The sequence below is a fragment of the Enoplosus armatus genome, chromosome 18, assembly GCF_043641665.1.
Source record: "Enoplosus armatus isolate fEnoArm2 chromosome 18, fEnoArm2.hap1, whole genome shotgun sequence".
NCBI lineage: Eukaryota > Metazoa > Chordata > Actinopteri > Centrarchiformes > Enoplosidae > Enoplosus > Enoplosus armatus.
The window spans coordinates 294,567-312,600 of record NC_092197.1 but is presented as its reverse complement, the minus strand read 5'-3'; the positions used below and the strand labels follow the sequence as shown (position 1 = coordinate 312,600).

Below are 18,034 nucleotides of genomic sequence, written 5' to 3'. Positions count from 1 at the left end.
TAATGTTTAATAATGAGCTCCACATTCAGCAGCTGCAACATTAAATTACATTAATTAACATCAAGTAGTCAATAATATAATATATATTATTCTGCATAATGAGTACTTTTACTTTTGGTACTTTAGGTACATTTTGATGCTAATACTTTTGTACTTTTACCTCGGTAAAATGTTGAATGCAGGACTTTTACTACTTGGTAGTTATTTCTTCAACCTCTGGAGGTAATAAATGAAGTTAAAGTACACAGGTACATGTAGAGGAGTGTATTAACGTGATCACACAGACTTGCAAGTATATATTAGTACACATACAGTATCTCTTCATGTTTTCTGTCTCCTATGAACGATGCATCTATAATTATTTATATTCCTTTTAAATAGATTTTAAGTTGTTTTTTAATCTTTCTAGTGTATTCAAGTTATTAATATTTGTGATCATTAGTTTGAACCTTGAACATTAATGAATTAAGGGTTTCAATTAAGTTTAAAAGTCTGATAACATTATCAGCTGATGGTCATTTCTTTAACATATGAACAAACAACTTTTAACAACAATTTAACATTTCCTGTCACTGATCAGCTGACTGATTAATATCTATAATAAACTGATATCAGCTGATTTAAAATGACATGAAAACTTCACAGAACTGAAAAACTCTCTGATATCACTTTTTTAAAAAAACCCATAAATATTCAAAAATAATTTGAACAGAAACAGATGAATCAGAATCCAACAAGTTTTAGTGAAAAACAAAACGTGTGTGTGTCACAGCAGTGCACTCTTGGCGTATGACAGCAGACACAGTGATTGGTCAAATGATGCCCGTAGCTCCGCCCAGCCCATCTCCAGCCTGGAAGAGAGGTGGAGCAATGCTGCCATGGCAACGGCGTCCTGTGACAAGGAGCGGAGATGAAGCTGAAAAAAAAGAAAAAAAGATCATGAACAGACAACTGAGGAAAGATTTTCACAATAAAAGACTGAGTTCAAAATGACTGCTGCGATCTGATTGGCTGACCTTCAGGAAAAGCGCCAAGTAAGCGTGAGCCAGATCAAAGTCCCGTCCACTGGCCAACATGCTATCAATCATGTGAATGAAGGCGAGCAGGAGGCTGCTGGCTCCGCCTGCCTCTGATGTCAGACAAGTGACCTCCACGGAGAGCGCCGACGGCCCACAATCCTTCAGGAGACGCACCGGGCGATCGACTGCGCGTGCGCGCGCACACACACACACACACACACACACACACACACACACACACACACACACACACACAGAGTGAGTTATTTTAGTTTAAATTATTAATAATGACTTCTGAAAATATAAAATATTTAAACAAATTTATACTAATAAAACATTATTTACAAATAGCTATTCAATATTTATGAAGAGTTTTAGTGTATATATGTAGACATTACATCCTCAGTAAAGAATAATCTATTTATGAAAATGAGAAACACGAAATGAATCATTACATATTTAATCTAAAGGAATTCAATAAAATATAAATAATCAAAAATTAATTCATACATATCAAATAGTTGTAAAAAAAATCTGTAAAAAACAAGTCAAACCCCCCCAATAAACAAAAATATTAAACAAAAAAGACAGTTAAAACAGTTATTAAAGAAAGCAACTCACATGATCCAGACTTTAGAGCTGACTCCAGTTCAGAACTGAACTCTGACCTCTGAGACAACAAACCCCAACTCAGCACCTTTGACTACAAGACACATCATTATTATTATTATTATTATTACTACAGTCTCAGCAGATCTGAGGTCAGACGATGTGTTCAGGATGTGACAAGAAAAGCATCTGAGACTTTAGATTTTAGAAATAAAAGCTCTGCGTGGAAGAAGAAGAAGAACTGAAGGTCCACCAGCTGTACCTGTGTTTCCTGTTCGGTTGCCGTGGGCGACGTGAATCGAGGTGTGAGACCAGGAAGTGTTGGCAGGAAGAACGGAGCAGCAGCCGGAGCAGCGGGGGACGCTACAGGTTTATTCCTCCTCTACAAACAGTACAGGTACAGAGTCCATTCAGATTATTAATATGTATAAATAATGCCTGAAGGAACAATCCACTCCACCATTTTACACTTCAGTGAAGCTCAGTGATGAAAGCAGTTGAAGTGGAACAGTCGCTGCTTCCTGTTGTATTTTTAAACATGATGGGAGCACCTCAATGTAAAGTCCCATTAACCATATTGAATATGAAATAAGAACTGACTCCAGATCAGGTCTGAGGACTGTCACCTCTCACACTGCAGACTCACCTTGATGTTGTCCAGATGCAGCAGACTTTTCCATCGAGACTCCGGCAGCAGAGACAGAGTCACAAGCTCCGCCCCCAACTGCTCAGCTGACTCGTACGCATCATCAACCTCTTCTGACGTCACTTCCTGTTCTGACTCATCCGCTGTGACCCCTGGCAACGTCTCCTCAGCTGGTTGGTAGTCAGCTGGGAGGGGGCGGAGGCCTATAGGTCCACACAGACTCTTATTGGTCCTGAGGGAGGAGAGCTGCACTGTGATTGGCTGCTGCAGGAGATCAGCTCACGACTCAAACACACAGGTCAGTAATGTCATCTTTACAAATATCAAAACATATCACAAAAAGTCAACACAGGCAATCTGATTGGCTGGCTGCTTTAACTAAACTCTGCACTGAGAGTGGTCAGATGTACAATTTATTATTTGTTATTATTTATCCTGAGAGGTGATTGGTTCAGACCAGAGGTAAACGCCTAGACTGTCAACGTGAGCCGTCGCCAGGAAGTCTCCGGTCGGTGACAATGACACGCCCACCGGCGCCATGGCAACCAGGAAACAGTCGACGAGACTGAAGAAGAAGAAGGTTACAGTTTGATGTGAAATATATTCACTCCTGTCAACATATAATAATTAATTTATAACAATCAGAATAACACAAAGTAAAGTCAGTAAATTAATACTATGTTTAGAAAGTTGAAGAGTCAGTTTGTATGTAAACACCTGAAAGAGTAAAAGATGAAACCAGTTAATGTTTCAGTAAAACACTGAAAGCAGTTGAAGAGTGAGTGTTGAAGGCATTGTAAGCTTCAGTTGAAGTACAGTAATGAAAGCAGTTGAGGTGGAAATGATAGCAGTGAAAGCTGCGTCAGCTGAAGAGAGAGTGCTGAAAGCAAGTCAGTTACAGTCTAAGAGATGAAAGCAGTTGAATTGTTAGTTGGACAGGAAGTGAAATGAGATTTCAGTTAGTCGTGTAAGATCTGAATGTAGGTGGACTGTAGGTTTAAGAGAAGTTCTTAAGTTGGAGGGAATGGGGGGGAAAAGTTGAATACTTTAAAAGTATTAAAAATATTAAAACTCCAGAGAGAAGCACAAATGTCACAAAGTTTGAACAGTGTGTCTATGTGAAGGTCTGGTGAAGCAGTGACAGTAAAAGCTGACTGTTCAATTCTTACCATCCTGAGGGGAGATCCCAGGTACGAATGGTGCAGTCCATCGCCACGGTAACCAGCCAGCGGCCATCAGGGCTGAATGTCTAAGGAAGAAAATATTTTCACTGGGGATAAAAGCTGTTAACAAACAGAAGACCGAGTGTCTATAAGACGTCTTTTAGCATGCTAGTTTACGTTGAACATCATTAGCAGGTTGTTAGCTTTCCTGGACCCACCATGTCGTTGATGTTGGCATGGTGACCTGCAAACTTCCTGACGACCCGTCTGGTTACTATGTCGACCACTGGCAGCGTGAAGTCATCCAGCGCTAATGCTAACATCCCGCTAACATACAAGACAAAAAAAACACTGTTAGCTACCTGTCTGCGTGTAGTGTCATGCTAACTGTTAGCTAGTTGTTTCTGTGTAGTGACATGGTAACTGTTAGCTACCTGTCTCTGTGCAGCATCATGCTAGCCGGCGCAGCGTTTAGCTTCAGCTGCTCTTCCTGTTTCCGGCTCTTGAAGCGCCAGAACTTGAGCAGCCAATCAGAGCCTGCTGTGAGTGTCAGCTGGTTCAGGGTATCCGTCGCAACACCTTGCACCGTCCCGCTGTGAGCTGGAACAGAGGGGGCAGGGTTAATGACAGAGAGAGACACACAGAATGGACCAATCACAGACAAGAACAGGTGAGCACACCCTTCTCATTGTCGCCATAACAACCACGGTGCAGGCCGGACTGCAGGTTGTAGACGTCAACGCGGCCGCACGATGAGCCAATCACAGCAAAGTTGCCGCAGGAAGTGATGTCGACAGCCTGGGAACAGAGACAGGAAGTCACATGACCCTCAAGTGAAGTGGCGGGAGGAGCTTAGAGAAACAGGTGTGATGATGAGGATGGTGTTACCGTAGCGCTGGTGCCCCTGCGAGTGACCGGCGGCTGCAGATGGTGAGCTCCCATAGTGCACCGCTGGTAGTTCCACGTGGTGGTTGCTAGACGACCGCGATGACATGCAACGATGCCGTCCCAGTCTGACTGACGGGCAGCAGCTGACAATCAACAGAGAGGGACCATGTCCATCAGCTACTATTTAAACTGGACATTTTCTCTATGGGGTTCTGTGTGGATTAAGTTTGTGTCAGAACCCACCAGAGGAGAACACTGTGATGGCAGGAAGACGCAGCTCCTCGTAGGACAACCCCTTCTTCTTCTTCTGCTCTTTCTTCTTGTTGATGGAGCCTGGACAAAACATGTACACACAAACACAGAAGAGTATGCTTTGGCCAGAGTCCATTCAGATAATCTGGATTTTATTATGTTCTTGTTTCACAGCAGAAGCAACGTCACAATATCTAACATCAGCCCGCATCTGATTAGCCGAGGTGTGTCCATCAATTCATCTAAAAAAAACACCAATCAATTTCTTATAATACAAAGGTCATAAAGTAAAAAAAGCAGCTGTTTATCTAGACTTCCTCCATTTTATTTCCTATTCATGGTGACATTGAATGAGAAATTATACAAAAACACAACCAAAAAATCCTGTTTTACCAAATAAATGGATACCTAATCAAACAGCAAACTCTGACCAATCACACAGCATTTTGGTTTGCATCCACACGTTTTTTTCCTCTACTGCTGGGCAAGGTATCTTTAAAATTACTTTTTTTAAAAACAGAGTCTGTTACTTACCGTGACCCAGGTTCTTGTTGAAACGCTCATGGATGGTGGAAAAAGACTGCAATGTCCCGTCCTGACCTGCAGGGGGCAGGTTAATTTATTATACAGAAGGAAAATATGTGTATTATACTGTACAATATGTGAGCAACGAATAAAGCTAACTGGAAAATATGAAAATTTGTTGCTAAAAGTATTAGCAAAACATTTAAACAATTAAAAATAAATTATGTTATATGCAGATGATGAAGCTGTTTTTTTTACCAGCGCTGAGGATATTTTTTCCATCGTTGCCATGGTGATGGATGGTGGTGGGCGGGGCACTGTGGCCCTGACGACTCCGCAGCAATCTGGCTCCGCCCCCCTCCTGGTCGAATATCCACACCTTCAAAATAAATAATGAATTTATTAATATTAGTGGAGGAGGGAAAGGTAGTTTCATATATGTATGTATATATACATATATACATACATATATATATATATACATATATACACACACACACACACATACATATTGTATGTGTATACACATACACAAATATATTTACATAAATATATATATATATGCTTCCACTGCATGAGGTCCTGGGAAGAAGGAGCTGTACCACAGAAAATCCTGGGGATCAATAAAGTATTTCTGATTCTGATTCACTACAAGAACAAGGATGAGAGAAGTGACGAACAGCTACAGAGACATCTCCCTTCTCAGCATCGTCAGCAGCAAGAACTCCAGAAACTGATGTATCACTATTATCAGGCTGGCAAAGACTTTGGATTTGCCCGTCTCACCAAACGAGTGACGGAAAACACCAAACAGTTAGGACCATGATGGCGAGACTTCGACTACCTACACCAGGCAGGAGAGGAGACTCAACTCCTTCCATCTGAGAAATCGCATCCTGGGCACATTCTGGCAAGACCAAGTGATCAACTTTAAATATTGACCAACACAGAGGTTCTGACCTGCGCCGGCCTCCCCAGCATGTACACTTGACTGTCGGGGGATGGCCGCATCCCCAAAGGCCTCCTCTATGGAGAACTGGCAACTAGAAGGAGAACAACAGGCTGTCCCCACCTGCACTACAAAGTTGTCTGCAAGAGAGACATGGAGGCCCAAGACACCAAGTCCTGGGACAAGGTGGAGAAGCACCCTGCACCAACACCTCAAGACAGAGGAACAGAAACTGATGGACTCTGCAGCTAACAAGAGGGCGCACAAAGAAGTTTGTTTTGTTTTTTTTTCAATTTCCAGTTGTTTATAATTCACTCTCTCTCCTTCATGTCTGTTTATCTGTTTTACCTTGATGGCGTTGTCGGCTCCATTGGTGACCAATAGCGGCTCCCTGTGCAGGAAGGTTGTCGCAGCAACGGCTGTGCCGTGGGCGTGTCTCTGCTGAGTGACCAGCTGGCGGCGCTCCAGATCCCAGAATGCAATGTGGCCCTGAGGACTGCCGGACGCCACGACAGGAGGACCGTCTGACAGAGAGAGAGACACACACAGAATATATATGAGAGAGAGAGAGACAGACAGACAGACAGAGAGAGAGAGACAGACAGACAGAGAGAGACATAGAGAGAGAGAGAGAGAGAGAGAGACAGACAGACAGACAGAGAGAGACATAGAGAGAGAGAGACAGACATAGAGAGAAACAGAGAGACAGACACAGAGAGACAGACAGAGAGAGAAACAGAGAGACAGACACACACACACACACACACACACACAGACACAGAGAGAGACACAAAGAGAGAGAGAGACACAGAGAGCGAGAGTCACAGAGGGAAATAGAGACAGAGAGAGATTCACAGAGGGAGAGAGAGAGACACAGACAGACAGAGAGACACAGAGACAGACAGAGACAGAGAGAGACACAGAGAGAGAGACATATAGAAAGACAGACAGAGAGACATAGAGAAAGACAGACAGAGAGACACAGAGACAGAGAGGGAGACAAAAGGTCAGATTGGATTCATGCCTAACCATCACACATTAACACATGTGCACCAAAATAAAAAAATATGTATTCATGTCTGGACCTCCCACTCCCCACATACCCACCACCTCTTCACTGTGAAACACAACACCCCCAGACTACCACCTGTACCTGTTCTGAAAGCAAGCGAGGTGATTGGTCCCCAGTCTTGTGTGAAGGTCATCAGCGTCTCGTTCAATCGGATGTTGTGAATGATGATGCAACCCGTCGCCGTGCCGATGCCGACCACGTCCACTGCGGGACTCTGTGAAAGTAAGTTTCTATTATTTAACAAATAAAAATGATGCACGAAATCAGAAGCACTTAATAAATAATATTCAGTACACTTTAACATGTTAAAATTAAACATCTTTTAAAAGGTATCTGATGTAGAATTAAATACTTTTGTCCCTTAAAAAACTGACTTTAATATATTTTGAATATATTCAATAAGAATATAATAAAAACATTAAGAATTACAATAAGATGTTACAGAAACTGTTTATGTAATATGTCATTCAGTTGTTTCTGTTGTGTTATCTTATTTTGAAAAAAAGGACTGACCTGCTGCAGAACGGTGACTCCTGCTGACCAGCCGGGGAACGTGAACAACAGCTTACTGAAGACAAAGAAGAACAAAAACAATCAGCTCTAAAAGAAAAAAGTGAATTAATGAGCTCAAAGTGCAGCTAATTATTAAATGAAAGTTATAGTTCTGATGGCCTTTAAATGTGTTTTCAGATGTTTGTGTTTTAGGGCTTTGGTTTACATGTTGTTACAGTATAACTACTACACATATAATGTAGTTAATGTCGCTGATTTTCTTAATGTGGTGAAACTTATATATATTTTATAAACATAAAACAATAAAAGGCACCAAGTATTGTTCAGTGTTTTATTCATCATGATGTTCTTTTACCTTTCAGGTGTTTCACAGTGAAATCTGACAGGAAGTTTGCAGGTTTTGGGTGTAGAAACCTGTTAGCCTGGATGCTAACATGCTAACATACTAACCTGGTCTTGATGTTCCAGAGCTGCAGTGCACCCTGGGAGCTTCCCAGCAGCACCTTGTTCAGGTACGTGCTGGGGTGCATCATGGCGGAAACGTCAAAGGTGGCGGGGTCAAACTGCAGCTGCAGGTAGATGTCTGAGAGGGAGAGACAGCAAGGCATGATGGGTAACAGGACAGGTCAAATAAAGGAGCAGGTGACAGTAAGTGAAGCCCCGCCTCCTCACCCCCTCCCTGGACGTCCCACACAATGACATCACCACTGCTGTCAGCAGAGATCAGCTGATCACCCAGAGGAAGCAGCATACGCACTTCCTGTCTGTGTCCATGGTAACGCATCACCACCTGTGCGGAGAGCAAACTGGGTCAACAGAAAATATATGAAAAATAACTAATACATTTTTAAAAATGAATAAAATCTAAATCTCATCTGAGAAAAAACAACATAATTTATTTTCAAAAAATTATAAAAATAAAAAATATATTTCTTAATGTAAAAATATTTAAAAAAAAATTATGGTTGGAAAAAAATTGTTTCAAAAATGTGTCTCAAATCTGGTTTTTGAAGTTGAACGAAAAACGTTATTTGAAAATCTTTAAAAAGTTACAGATAAAAAAAACCAAAAATAACCAAAAGCAAAATGTAAGCAAATGCAAAAAAAAACGATTACAAAAACACAATTATAAAATTCTCCAAATCCAAAATCTGAGAAAAAGTATTCTTCAATAAAAAAAATGAAGAAACATTTTAACAATCTATTAAATAATTATAGAAAATGGCAGCAAAAGTTAATAAAGTTTTTTTTACCTCTTTATTCCTGGCGAAGGCGCTGATGAGTCGCCCGGTGGCAGCAAACACCAACATCCTGTCTGCTGCCACACAGCTGATGTCATCTGATAGGCTGTTACCTAGGCAACCACATTATATCGCAACATAGCAGCCAATCAGAGAGCAGAACTCTCAGCAGCATCATCACAGTGAATTCAGTTTAAAAATATTTTATCTACTCACTGACAGCAACGATCCCCAACCTGTTCACCTGAAAATAATCAGGAGACAGTAAATCAAAGTAATCAATACATATTAATCAATATGCTGATCGACTCATCAGTCACCATGCGGATCTCTGACATGAACTGTGTAAACATTGAGGTAGAATCATTTAAACTCCTGCATTCAGAAACTACTGAATTATTCACTGCAGACAACAATAAGCTACATGACTTCTGTACGTCCTGCTGGGCTCCTCGGTGGTGGTGGAGTACCAGGACCACCAGGACTCTGGTAAACCTTCAGGACTGTCAGTAGATCAGCATCTAGAGTATAGAGTCCTGCTGACTTACAAGGGGTCTTTCCAAACTGCTGATCTGGGATCAACAAAGAAGCTGTACTTAGTAGCTGTAGCTGATTTGAGACTGTCCCTCCATCACCTGCTCACTGTCCCTCCGTCACCTGCTCACTGTCCCTCCGTCATTAGCTGACTGTCCCTCCGTCACTAGCTGACTGTCCCTCCGTCACCAGTTGACTGTCCCTCCGTCACCAGTTGACTGTCCCTCCGTCACTAGCTGACTGTCCCTCCGTCACCTGCTCACTGTCCCTCCGTCATTAACTGACTGTCCCTCCGTCACCTGCTCACTGTCCCTCCGTCACCAGCTGACTGTCCCTCCGTCACTAGCTCACTGTCCCTCCGTCACCTGCTCACTGTCCCTCCGTCACTAGCTGACTGTCCCTCCGTCACCTGCTCACTGTCCCTCCTCCGTCACCAGCTCACTGTCCCTCCGTCACCAGCTGACTGTCCCTCCGTCACTAGCTCACTGTCCCTCCGTCACCTGCTCACTGTCCCTCTGTCACTAGCTGACTGCCCCTCCGTCACGAGCTCACTGTCACTCCGTCACCAGCTGACTGTCCCTCCGTCACCTGCTCACTGTCCCTCTGTCACCAGCTGACTGTCCCTCCGTCACTAGCTCACTGTCCCTCCGTCACCTGCAGACTGTCCCTTTGTCATTGTTTCAGTACAGACGTCAACAACATGAAGACAGACACACGCATCACAGCCAACAGACAGGTGATGAGAGAGACAGACAGGTGAAGAGAGAGACAGACAGGTACCCAGATGAAATAAAATAAAATAAAATTTGGACAAACTAAAGAGATCAAACAAAGACTTCCGGTCATATTCACAGAATAAAGCAATCAGAGAGACATCAGCTGTACGGGAGCCGTGAGAGGACAAACGTTCATATAATGATTTGACAAACGTCTGTGAACATTAAAATAAGTTAATACAATTAACGTGTCTTACGTTGTACGTGTGGAAACATTTACCGACCGCCGTCACCAAGTAAAACTCCCGGTGCTTCTTGTGGTACCGTAGCGCGTGCGGCACGTGGTTGGAATAAAGTCCCAGAACCCGGAACCCGGAGAACAAAGAACTCCCGCTGCTCGCGAGACTCCCACCACCCGGCATGTCAGGTAACTACGGAGGATTTTACCGGATAAAACCCGAAAACTAACAAACAAACAAACAAACAGACAAACCGGAGAGACTGTGCTAAACCGACAGAGAGAACACATGGAGGAGTGCCGAGAATCCGGTCCGACTGGAAACGAACAACAACAGCAAAGTTCCGCTCTGAGATCAAAGCAGGAAAAAGTAAAAAGTCAAAGTACAGAAAACAAAACTGAGATTTTAATAAATGAAAAAAGTATAAAAGTTAGAATAAATTAAACAGGGATAAAACTAGAATTTAAAAAAACTTCAAAAAGAGAAAAAACATAAATATTAATAAGTAAGGTAATACATAAATAATTCAATTAAAAACGACAAAAATAAACAAAACCAATAATAAATATACAATAATCCGATCACGGAAAAATTGTCTGGAATTACAATTGAACGCAAAATGTCACAAGCAAATTAAATTCAATATTATTATTATTAAGAAAGTAAGATGAGTGTGTATGTAAAATAATAAAAACAAACACGATTTAAGCAATGCATCATGTTTTTATTAAAAAATTTCATGACATGAACAACATACAAACATTTTGTTTTGATGTAAAAACCAAAAAATGAATACGATATATATTTCAATTATATCAAACCAATAGAAACCTATGAAGTAAACAGCTTATTTATGGTATTTTCACAAAGAAAAACAAACTGACACTGAAGAAGTTCCTAACATACATTTACATTTATTAGTGACGTTATACGTGACGTTCTGACCCTTATAACTTCTATTTGTTGATTGTGTTAAACTGAACATGCAGCCTCGTCTCCACACAGAGCTGATTTTACTTCAGATGAAAACAAATTCACAAAGCTTTCTTGTTTCAAAAGAGAAAAACTTCTCAGAGTTCAGAGATTTTATTTTTCGACAGCAAAGTTTCAACATGTGACATTTACAACAAAAATACAACACAATATAAACAAGTGCAGAGTCAGGGATTTAAAAAAAACACACTTTAACTGAATGTTTTTCATCTTTCAGACTGTTTTTAGGTGTGAATAAAATTGTCTTTTTCTGCAAACATTTATTTCAAAAATGCAACATCAAATTCAGTCTTTAACTGATTAATTTATTCTTCACTCATTTGATTTGAATATTGATTTAAATATGAGTCATATAAATTAATCTAAATCTATATTTCTTTTAATACATAGAACTTTATTTCATTTTTACAACTTTATATAAATAAAAAGTGGCTTCACGTCCCAAACATTTTCTTTAATTCGCTGTTGGCTGATGATGTTGAACTTTTCTCTGAAGGTATTCATGTACATCAGAACTTATGAAACACATACTGATCATTACGCAGCAGCTAGAGATACACGTGGACTGTAGGCGAACACTCAGCTGTAAGTATTTAAACACAAACAGAATATTTGAACACAGGTTCATGAGTTCATGCCTTCATGCTGGAACAGGAAGTGATACTGCATTTCCATGGCAACAAACAACCAACACAACATTTTGTTTGCAGGCTGGAAGTGACAAACTTTCAGAGTCAAAACGTAAATCCGACCTGATCTTTTTTTCTGTTTTGACAAGGCCAACAGTTTCCCCCTGCTTCCAGTCTTTGTGCTAAGGTAGGCTAAACATGACCTGGAGCTTTCTACTGAAGAAAAGTTGGTGTGATTTCTGGAAAAACTGGAAAGGACTAAAGGATTAAAGCACGTCCACAGTAACCACTGAAAGGAGTTGAGGTGAAACATCAGTTAAAGTCTAAGCTCTGACCCCCACTGAACTATAAGAACTGAAAGGAGCTGAGGTGTGAGTTGGATCCTGGCGGTTACTAGGTTGGAAATAGGTGGTTGCAAGAGTTTTTCCACTGGTTGCTATGGCAGCCCAAAGTGGCTACTCTTTGGTTGCTATGGTGTTCCTGACAGTTGCTAGGTCGGGAACAGGTGCTTGCAAGGCATTTCAGTTGGTTGCTATGGTGTTGCTTAGTGGTTGCTAGGTGTCATCTGTAATGTTCCTTGCTGTTGTTAGGTAGGTAGGTAACAGGTGGTTGCTAGGCCGTTGTCAGGATGGTTGTGTGTAGTAGTGTAGTGTAAGTCCTGTCAACATGCGAACAATCACATGATGACTTCATTAAACTTACAGAACGACTTTTCTCTGAAGTTTTTGCGTTTTTATTTGTAGTTTTACTTTCTGGACACAGTTTTCTAAACTCATATTTCGGCTCTATTATCATTATTATTATATTATTTTGGTGTTTTTGTTTTTTTTTACCACCAATCAGCCACCATGACAGAACAAATATTTGCAGTTACATCACTTCATCTTTTTAAATCAGAACTTTTCTCACTGAAAACAGAAAGTGAGAAAATGTTTTGTCGTCATGTTGACCGCAATAATATGTCACACTCAGCAGAGATGAATCGATGAACGAGATGTGGAAACAGCTGAGCCCTGTACAGGAAGTGATGCTGCGTCTCCATGGCAACACCTCTAGCTGGCCCTCCCCTCCAGCAGCAGCAGCCTCAGTAGAGTCCTGGCGGCAGCCAGCAGCGCTCCGTGCAGCGCGTACTGTGCCACCAGCGCTCCGAAGCCACGGTAAAACCCAGTCACGCCCTCCTTGCGGCGGATGGCGTGGAGGCAGTCGGAGAAGCCGTCGTACTGTGTGTTGACGGGCAGGACCAGCGGACTGCCACCGTTCCCCGCGGCAACCACGCCGTCGGTTGCGTCGATGATGGTACGCGTGCCCTGAAGGCCGAGGCGGTGCAGCGCCGTCTCCAGAGGAAACAGCATGATGTCGGCCACCAGAGACCCCGCCCACGATGCCGCAAGCTCGGGGAAGTAGGCGTCCAGCGGGTTGGACGGGTCCGCCCGCTGCTTCCTGCCCCGCTGGTGCAGCCACAGCGCTGCCCGCTGGACGGAGGCGGCGATGGCATATCGCAGAACGGCGTGCAGCGCGGCGGGAAGCAGCAGAGAGCCGAGAGGAAGCAGGCGGCGACTGTGAGGAGCTCCGACGCCCAACAACCGAGTCAAACCTTCACGGACACAATCCAGCAGACCGGAGGACGAGTCGTCACGGACGATCTCACTCTGTGGAAACACGAGAGGAAGCTTCAACACAAGGGCCCGCTTTAAAATCAACCACCTGTTTGTTTTCATCTTTTTTGTTTGTATCTAAAGTCATTTTGATAAATAATGACGAACATTTTCTTGTTTAAAACAACAAACTCTTGTGTTTTTAATCTTATTACATTTACATAATTACATTTTGAACAAGGAGGCTTCATACTAAAATATGAGTAACATACTCAAACAGAAGGAATTAGAAATGAAGGCCAGTCTCTAATACAGGCCTGCTGTTATTAAATGTATGAGAGAGGAACGCAGAGGCCAGTTGGCTAACACCGGCTTATTTACAGAGATGTTTATTCCTGTTTGTTGTCCTTAACATAATAAATAAATTAACTGTTCAGAAACTATATTCCCATCAAACATTCTTGATAAAAATGAATAATAATAATAACCAGACAGATGATTAAAGATAAACATTTTAATAAATTTCAATAATTAATAGTGACCTGGACCGTCTCGATGAGGCTGGCGCAGTAAAATGGAAGAGCCACCACAGCTGTTAACCTGTGGGCGAGAGACATAGATACAGAGCGTAGACAGAGAGAGAGAGAGAGAGATGCGACTTCAGATTAAATATACAGAAATGTAAAGTAGATTCTGCAGGAAGGATTCAGATCACATGTTTGTTTGATCTGCTCTTTCATTCAGTAGAAGAAGTGAACTGACCCTTTAAGCACTAAATGTCCAGCCAACTGTTTCCAGCTCCACCTGTGAGGAAGCTCCCTGCAGACAGAAAACACTCTGTAGTACTGCAGTAATATGACACCAATACTACAGTAGCATGAGTAGAGTGGGTGGTTACCGTGGTAACGGTGTGAGCTCGCTGATGATGCCCTCAGCTCCCAGCGTGATGCCGTGAACGATGAAGGTGCCGCCCATCCCCTTCCAGAGAGCCTTCGGACCCTGAACGACGACAACACGTTATTGATACCTGATCAGACGATTGATTACTCGATTATTTTGTTGTTCCTCTCGTCTCTCACCGCTGCTGCGTCCTAGTTTGTTACATCAACATTTACATCTGTTTCGTGGCCTTTACCTGAGCCTTGGTGATGGCATACATGACGGCGACGGCGCTGAACGGAGTCAGGTGGTAACAGCGGCCGTGGTAGTTCACCTGAGACATACAGCCAATCAGAGAGCAGCAGGAGGAACAAAAACAGGGTTATGTCGATTTATTATACTTAAAAGATGAAACGTTAATGATTTCTATACTACTATCACAAAAAATTATGAAATAAAAATACAAAGCTGTAAATATAAGAATGTACATGATTTATGTTTCACACATAATTAAAATCATTAAACTTTAAGTGCATCTCACTTCTACACTTCTACATCAGATTTTTTAAATAGAAAAAAAGTCAGCAAAAGAAATAAAGAAGTCACGATATTTTTATTTAAGGAGGAAAAACACTGAAATGATCCTTTAATGTTCAAGGTTGATATCTCAGGTTCTTTAAAGTGGCAACAGACGAGTTTGTTTCATGAGGTAAACGTTGAACACGATGTAACGGCTGTAGAATAATGACACCATCAGTGTTTCGACTGGTTCCCTATAAGCCTCTCTGTCTCTGTGCAGGTCTGTGCAGGTCCACCGGGGACGATCTCCCGGGAGACTGAAGGCTCCATTTACGGCACAAAGGAAGTGCGTCCACCACTGACACCAAAACACTGTTACCTTCTCTTTATACGTCCACGGCTTTTACATAAGCTGCTGTAAACGTGTTGTTTAACTGTTTCAATAAAGTTCTTTAAAACAAATAAAAAGTGGATGGCTTATGTTTTCCCTGTAGCTGTCAGGAGCTATCCTCCTGTAGCAGACGGTGGAACAACCGGAGTAACTGTGGAAACTCTACAAAGGAAAAAGAGCCCTGTTGACGGAGGAGAAGAAGGTGAAGAAAACAAGAGTGAAGCTCGGAGGGTGTTTACTGATGTCTGTTGCCACTTTGAAGTATGTTGTTAATATTTTATATACAAGTTTAAAAATTATTGAATTTAAAACTGTTCACAAAATGTAATAATATATATATTACAATAATTAAAACTGAGACAATAATTCATATACGGTGTTTCACACAGAAACACATTTGAATTCCTCTCAGTGACACACAGAGAGTCAATCTGGAGGAGATGAGTAGTTATTGATCAGTTATTGATAAGAAGGTGAGCCGATACCTGACACTGTCTGCGGAAGACGATACAGGGGTGGGCAAGGACGTTCTCTGTGAACAGACTGCAGACAGACAGGTAGGTTTATTTAATGACACTTATTTTGAACTCCCAAATGGATCCCTGAGTATTGTCTGTCAGGCTCAGCAGACATCTGTTAGGGACTGATGTTATGATGATTGACATTAGTTGCTGTCAGACCGCCTGTGTAAGAGTCATAATAACACGTGTATCATACGATTATGACTATGATGTTAATATTAATAAGAAATAATTTACAACCTGACGAGTCCGATTCCAAAGCCTGCAAATCGATTCATCTGCTCTGCAATAACAAGAAAAATTCATCATTAATTCGACTACTAAACACAACACAAACGCAATTTGTTAATTTAATTTGTTAATTATTATTAGCCTGCTAGCTAACCATCTATCCGACCTACCGGCAGGCGGTACGCCCGGCTGCGGAGCGTCCCAGGCGGCTGTGGCTCCTGAACCTCCGGGCTCTCCCAGCGGCTCGTCGTAGTGAGGTGTACGCTCTCCGTGCAGGTTTCGGCTACCGGGGATGTCCGGCGGCGTGGTGACCCAGTGGTGGTGCTGCAGCTCCGCGGGGCCTCCGGCGCTTCTAACCGGGTAGCTGGCTCCATACAGCGGGTCGTCGCGGCCGCGGTAGCCGAGCCCGTCGAAGCTGTCCGGCCGCCTGGAGGCCATCAGAGGGTCGGAGTGGGGACAAACTGCGGGAGGACCGTGACTGAGATCCGGTTAACGGATATCACAGGTCATTCAACTGAACACATAAACGTCTCGGTAAAATAACGAGAGAAATGATTTAAAGGAGGAATATTCGTCCCTGATTGATTTGACCCGCAGCAGAACAACATCCACCTACCACCTGAACACCCGGAAGATCTTCCTCTCTGTTTCCGGCAGCCTGGAGGTGTGACGGCTCATTACTGCCGCCTACCGGTCAGCAGAGGACAGATGATGCGTTTCAATTTCTGATAAGTGTGTTGTGTTGATAATTATTATGTTCATAATAATACATGCGACGTAACAGGAAACTGACAGATCTAGGGAGCCCCTGAAGGGTCCAAGTGGGACTATTCCCTCTGATCTGCAGAAAGGCCCAGCTGGATTATGATATAGTATTATGTAGTAGACAAAATACATGAGAGACAAACTGGAGTGAATGTGCAGACAGGAAGCACAGACTGAACTACATTATATATATATATATATATATATATATATATATATATATATATATATATATATATAAGTTTTAGGCAGGTGTGAAAAAATGTAAACTAAGAATGCTTTCAAAAATATAAATAATGATTGTTTATTTTTATCAATTTACAAAATGCAAAGTGAGCGAACAAAAGATTTGCATTTGATGGTATGGGGGTTCCATTTGTGGAAACGGCATGGGCAAATTAGTTAAAATCGACGGTATCATGAACAAGGTCTACCACAACATCTTGGTGCATCATGGAATCCCTTCTGGATTGAACCTGATTGGTCGTGGGTTCATATACCAAGAAGACAATGACCCCAAGCACACTGCATAGCTGTGCAGAGACTACTTGACCAAGAAAAAGGAATCCGGAGTACTGGAACTGATGGACTGGCCAAGTCAAAGTCCAGACTTGAATCCTATTGAACAGATCTGGGATTTATTGAATTCAAAAATAGATCGCACAAAAGTTTCATCCAAAGCAAGTCTCTGGGAACAGCTAGAAACTATTTGGAACTCAATAACGAAAGAGACTGTCGAAAAGTACATAAAAGCAATGCCAGCAAGAATGCAAGTTGTTATCAGGGCCAAAGGAGGTCATACAAAATATTAACATGTTTGGTTAATATATGTGAATAAGGACCATTTAGTTGTTCCAGTTTGTTATTTGTGTAATAAATAATACATTTTTTAGTTTGAAACAAGTTTTGAAACAGATTTCTAAAATATTTAGGTTTTCTCGTTTTTATGACAGGTGGTCTAATAAATTTGTTAAGCACTGTGTGTGTGTGTGTGTATGTATATAATATATAAAAAATGTAGTTCAGTCTGTGCTTCCTGTCTGCACATTCACTCCAGTTTGTCTCTCATGTATTTTGTCTACTACATAATACTATATCATAATCCAGCTGGGCCTTTCTGCAGATCAGAGGGAATAGTCCCACTT

At 41.9% G+C, this 18,034-nt stretch overlaps 2 protein-coding genes across 2 annotated transcripts; both read right to left on the bottom strand.

Moving 5' to 3' along the window:
- Positions 1 to 723: 723 nt before the first annotated feature.
- wdr36 (WD repeat domain 36) lies at positions 724 to 10,549 on the bottom strand. Its single transcript, XM_070925056.1, has 22 exons — positions 10,385 to 10,549; positions 9,094 to 9,121; positions 8,890 to 8,990; positions 8,309 to 8,426; positions 8,087 to 8,219; positions 7,637 to 7,691; positions 7,205 to 7,337; positions 6,400 to 6,575; positions 5,361 to 5,481; positions 5,112 to 5,177; positions 4,569 to 4,658; positions 4,326 to 4,468; positions 4,118 to 4,235; positions 3,872 to 4,037; positions 3,656 to 3,764; positions 3,444 to 3,523; positions 2,732 to 2,839; positions 2,275 to 2,506; positions 1,891 to 2,010; positions 1,641 to 1,722; positions 1,017 to 1,204; positions 724 to 916 (listed from the first exon to the last, which is right to left on the bottom strand). The coding sequence occupies exons 1-22, from the start codon at positions 10,547 to 10,549 to the stop codon at positions 767 to 769; spliced, it is 2,682 nt and encodes an 893-aa protein (XP_070781157.1). The 3' UTR covers positions 724 to 766.
- A 668-nt stretch (positions 10,550 to 11,217) lies between these two features.
- slc25a46 (solute carrier family 25 member 46) lies at positions 11,218 to 16,631 on the bottom strand. Its single transcript, XM_070924489.1, has 8 exons — positions 16,295 to 16,631; positions 16,134 to 16,176; positions 15,858 to 15,915; positions 14,719 to 14,796; positions 14,482 to 14,582; positions 14,346 to 14,402; positions 14,126 to 14,183; positions 11,218 to 13,637 (listed from the first exon to the last, which is right to left on the bottom strand). Exons 1-8 carry the CDS (start codon positions 16,560 to 16,562, stop codon positions 13,041 to 13,043), a joined length of 1,260 nt encoding a protein of 419 aa, XP_070780590.1. The 5' UTR covers positions 16,563 to 16,631; the 3' UTR covers positions 11,218 to 13,040.
- Between the last annotated feature and the right edge of the window lie 1,403 nt (positions 16,632 to 18,034).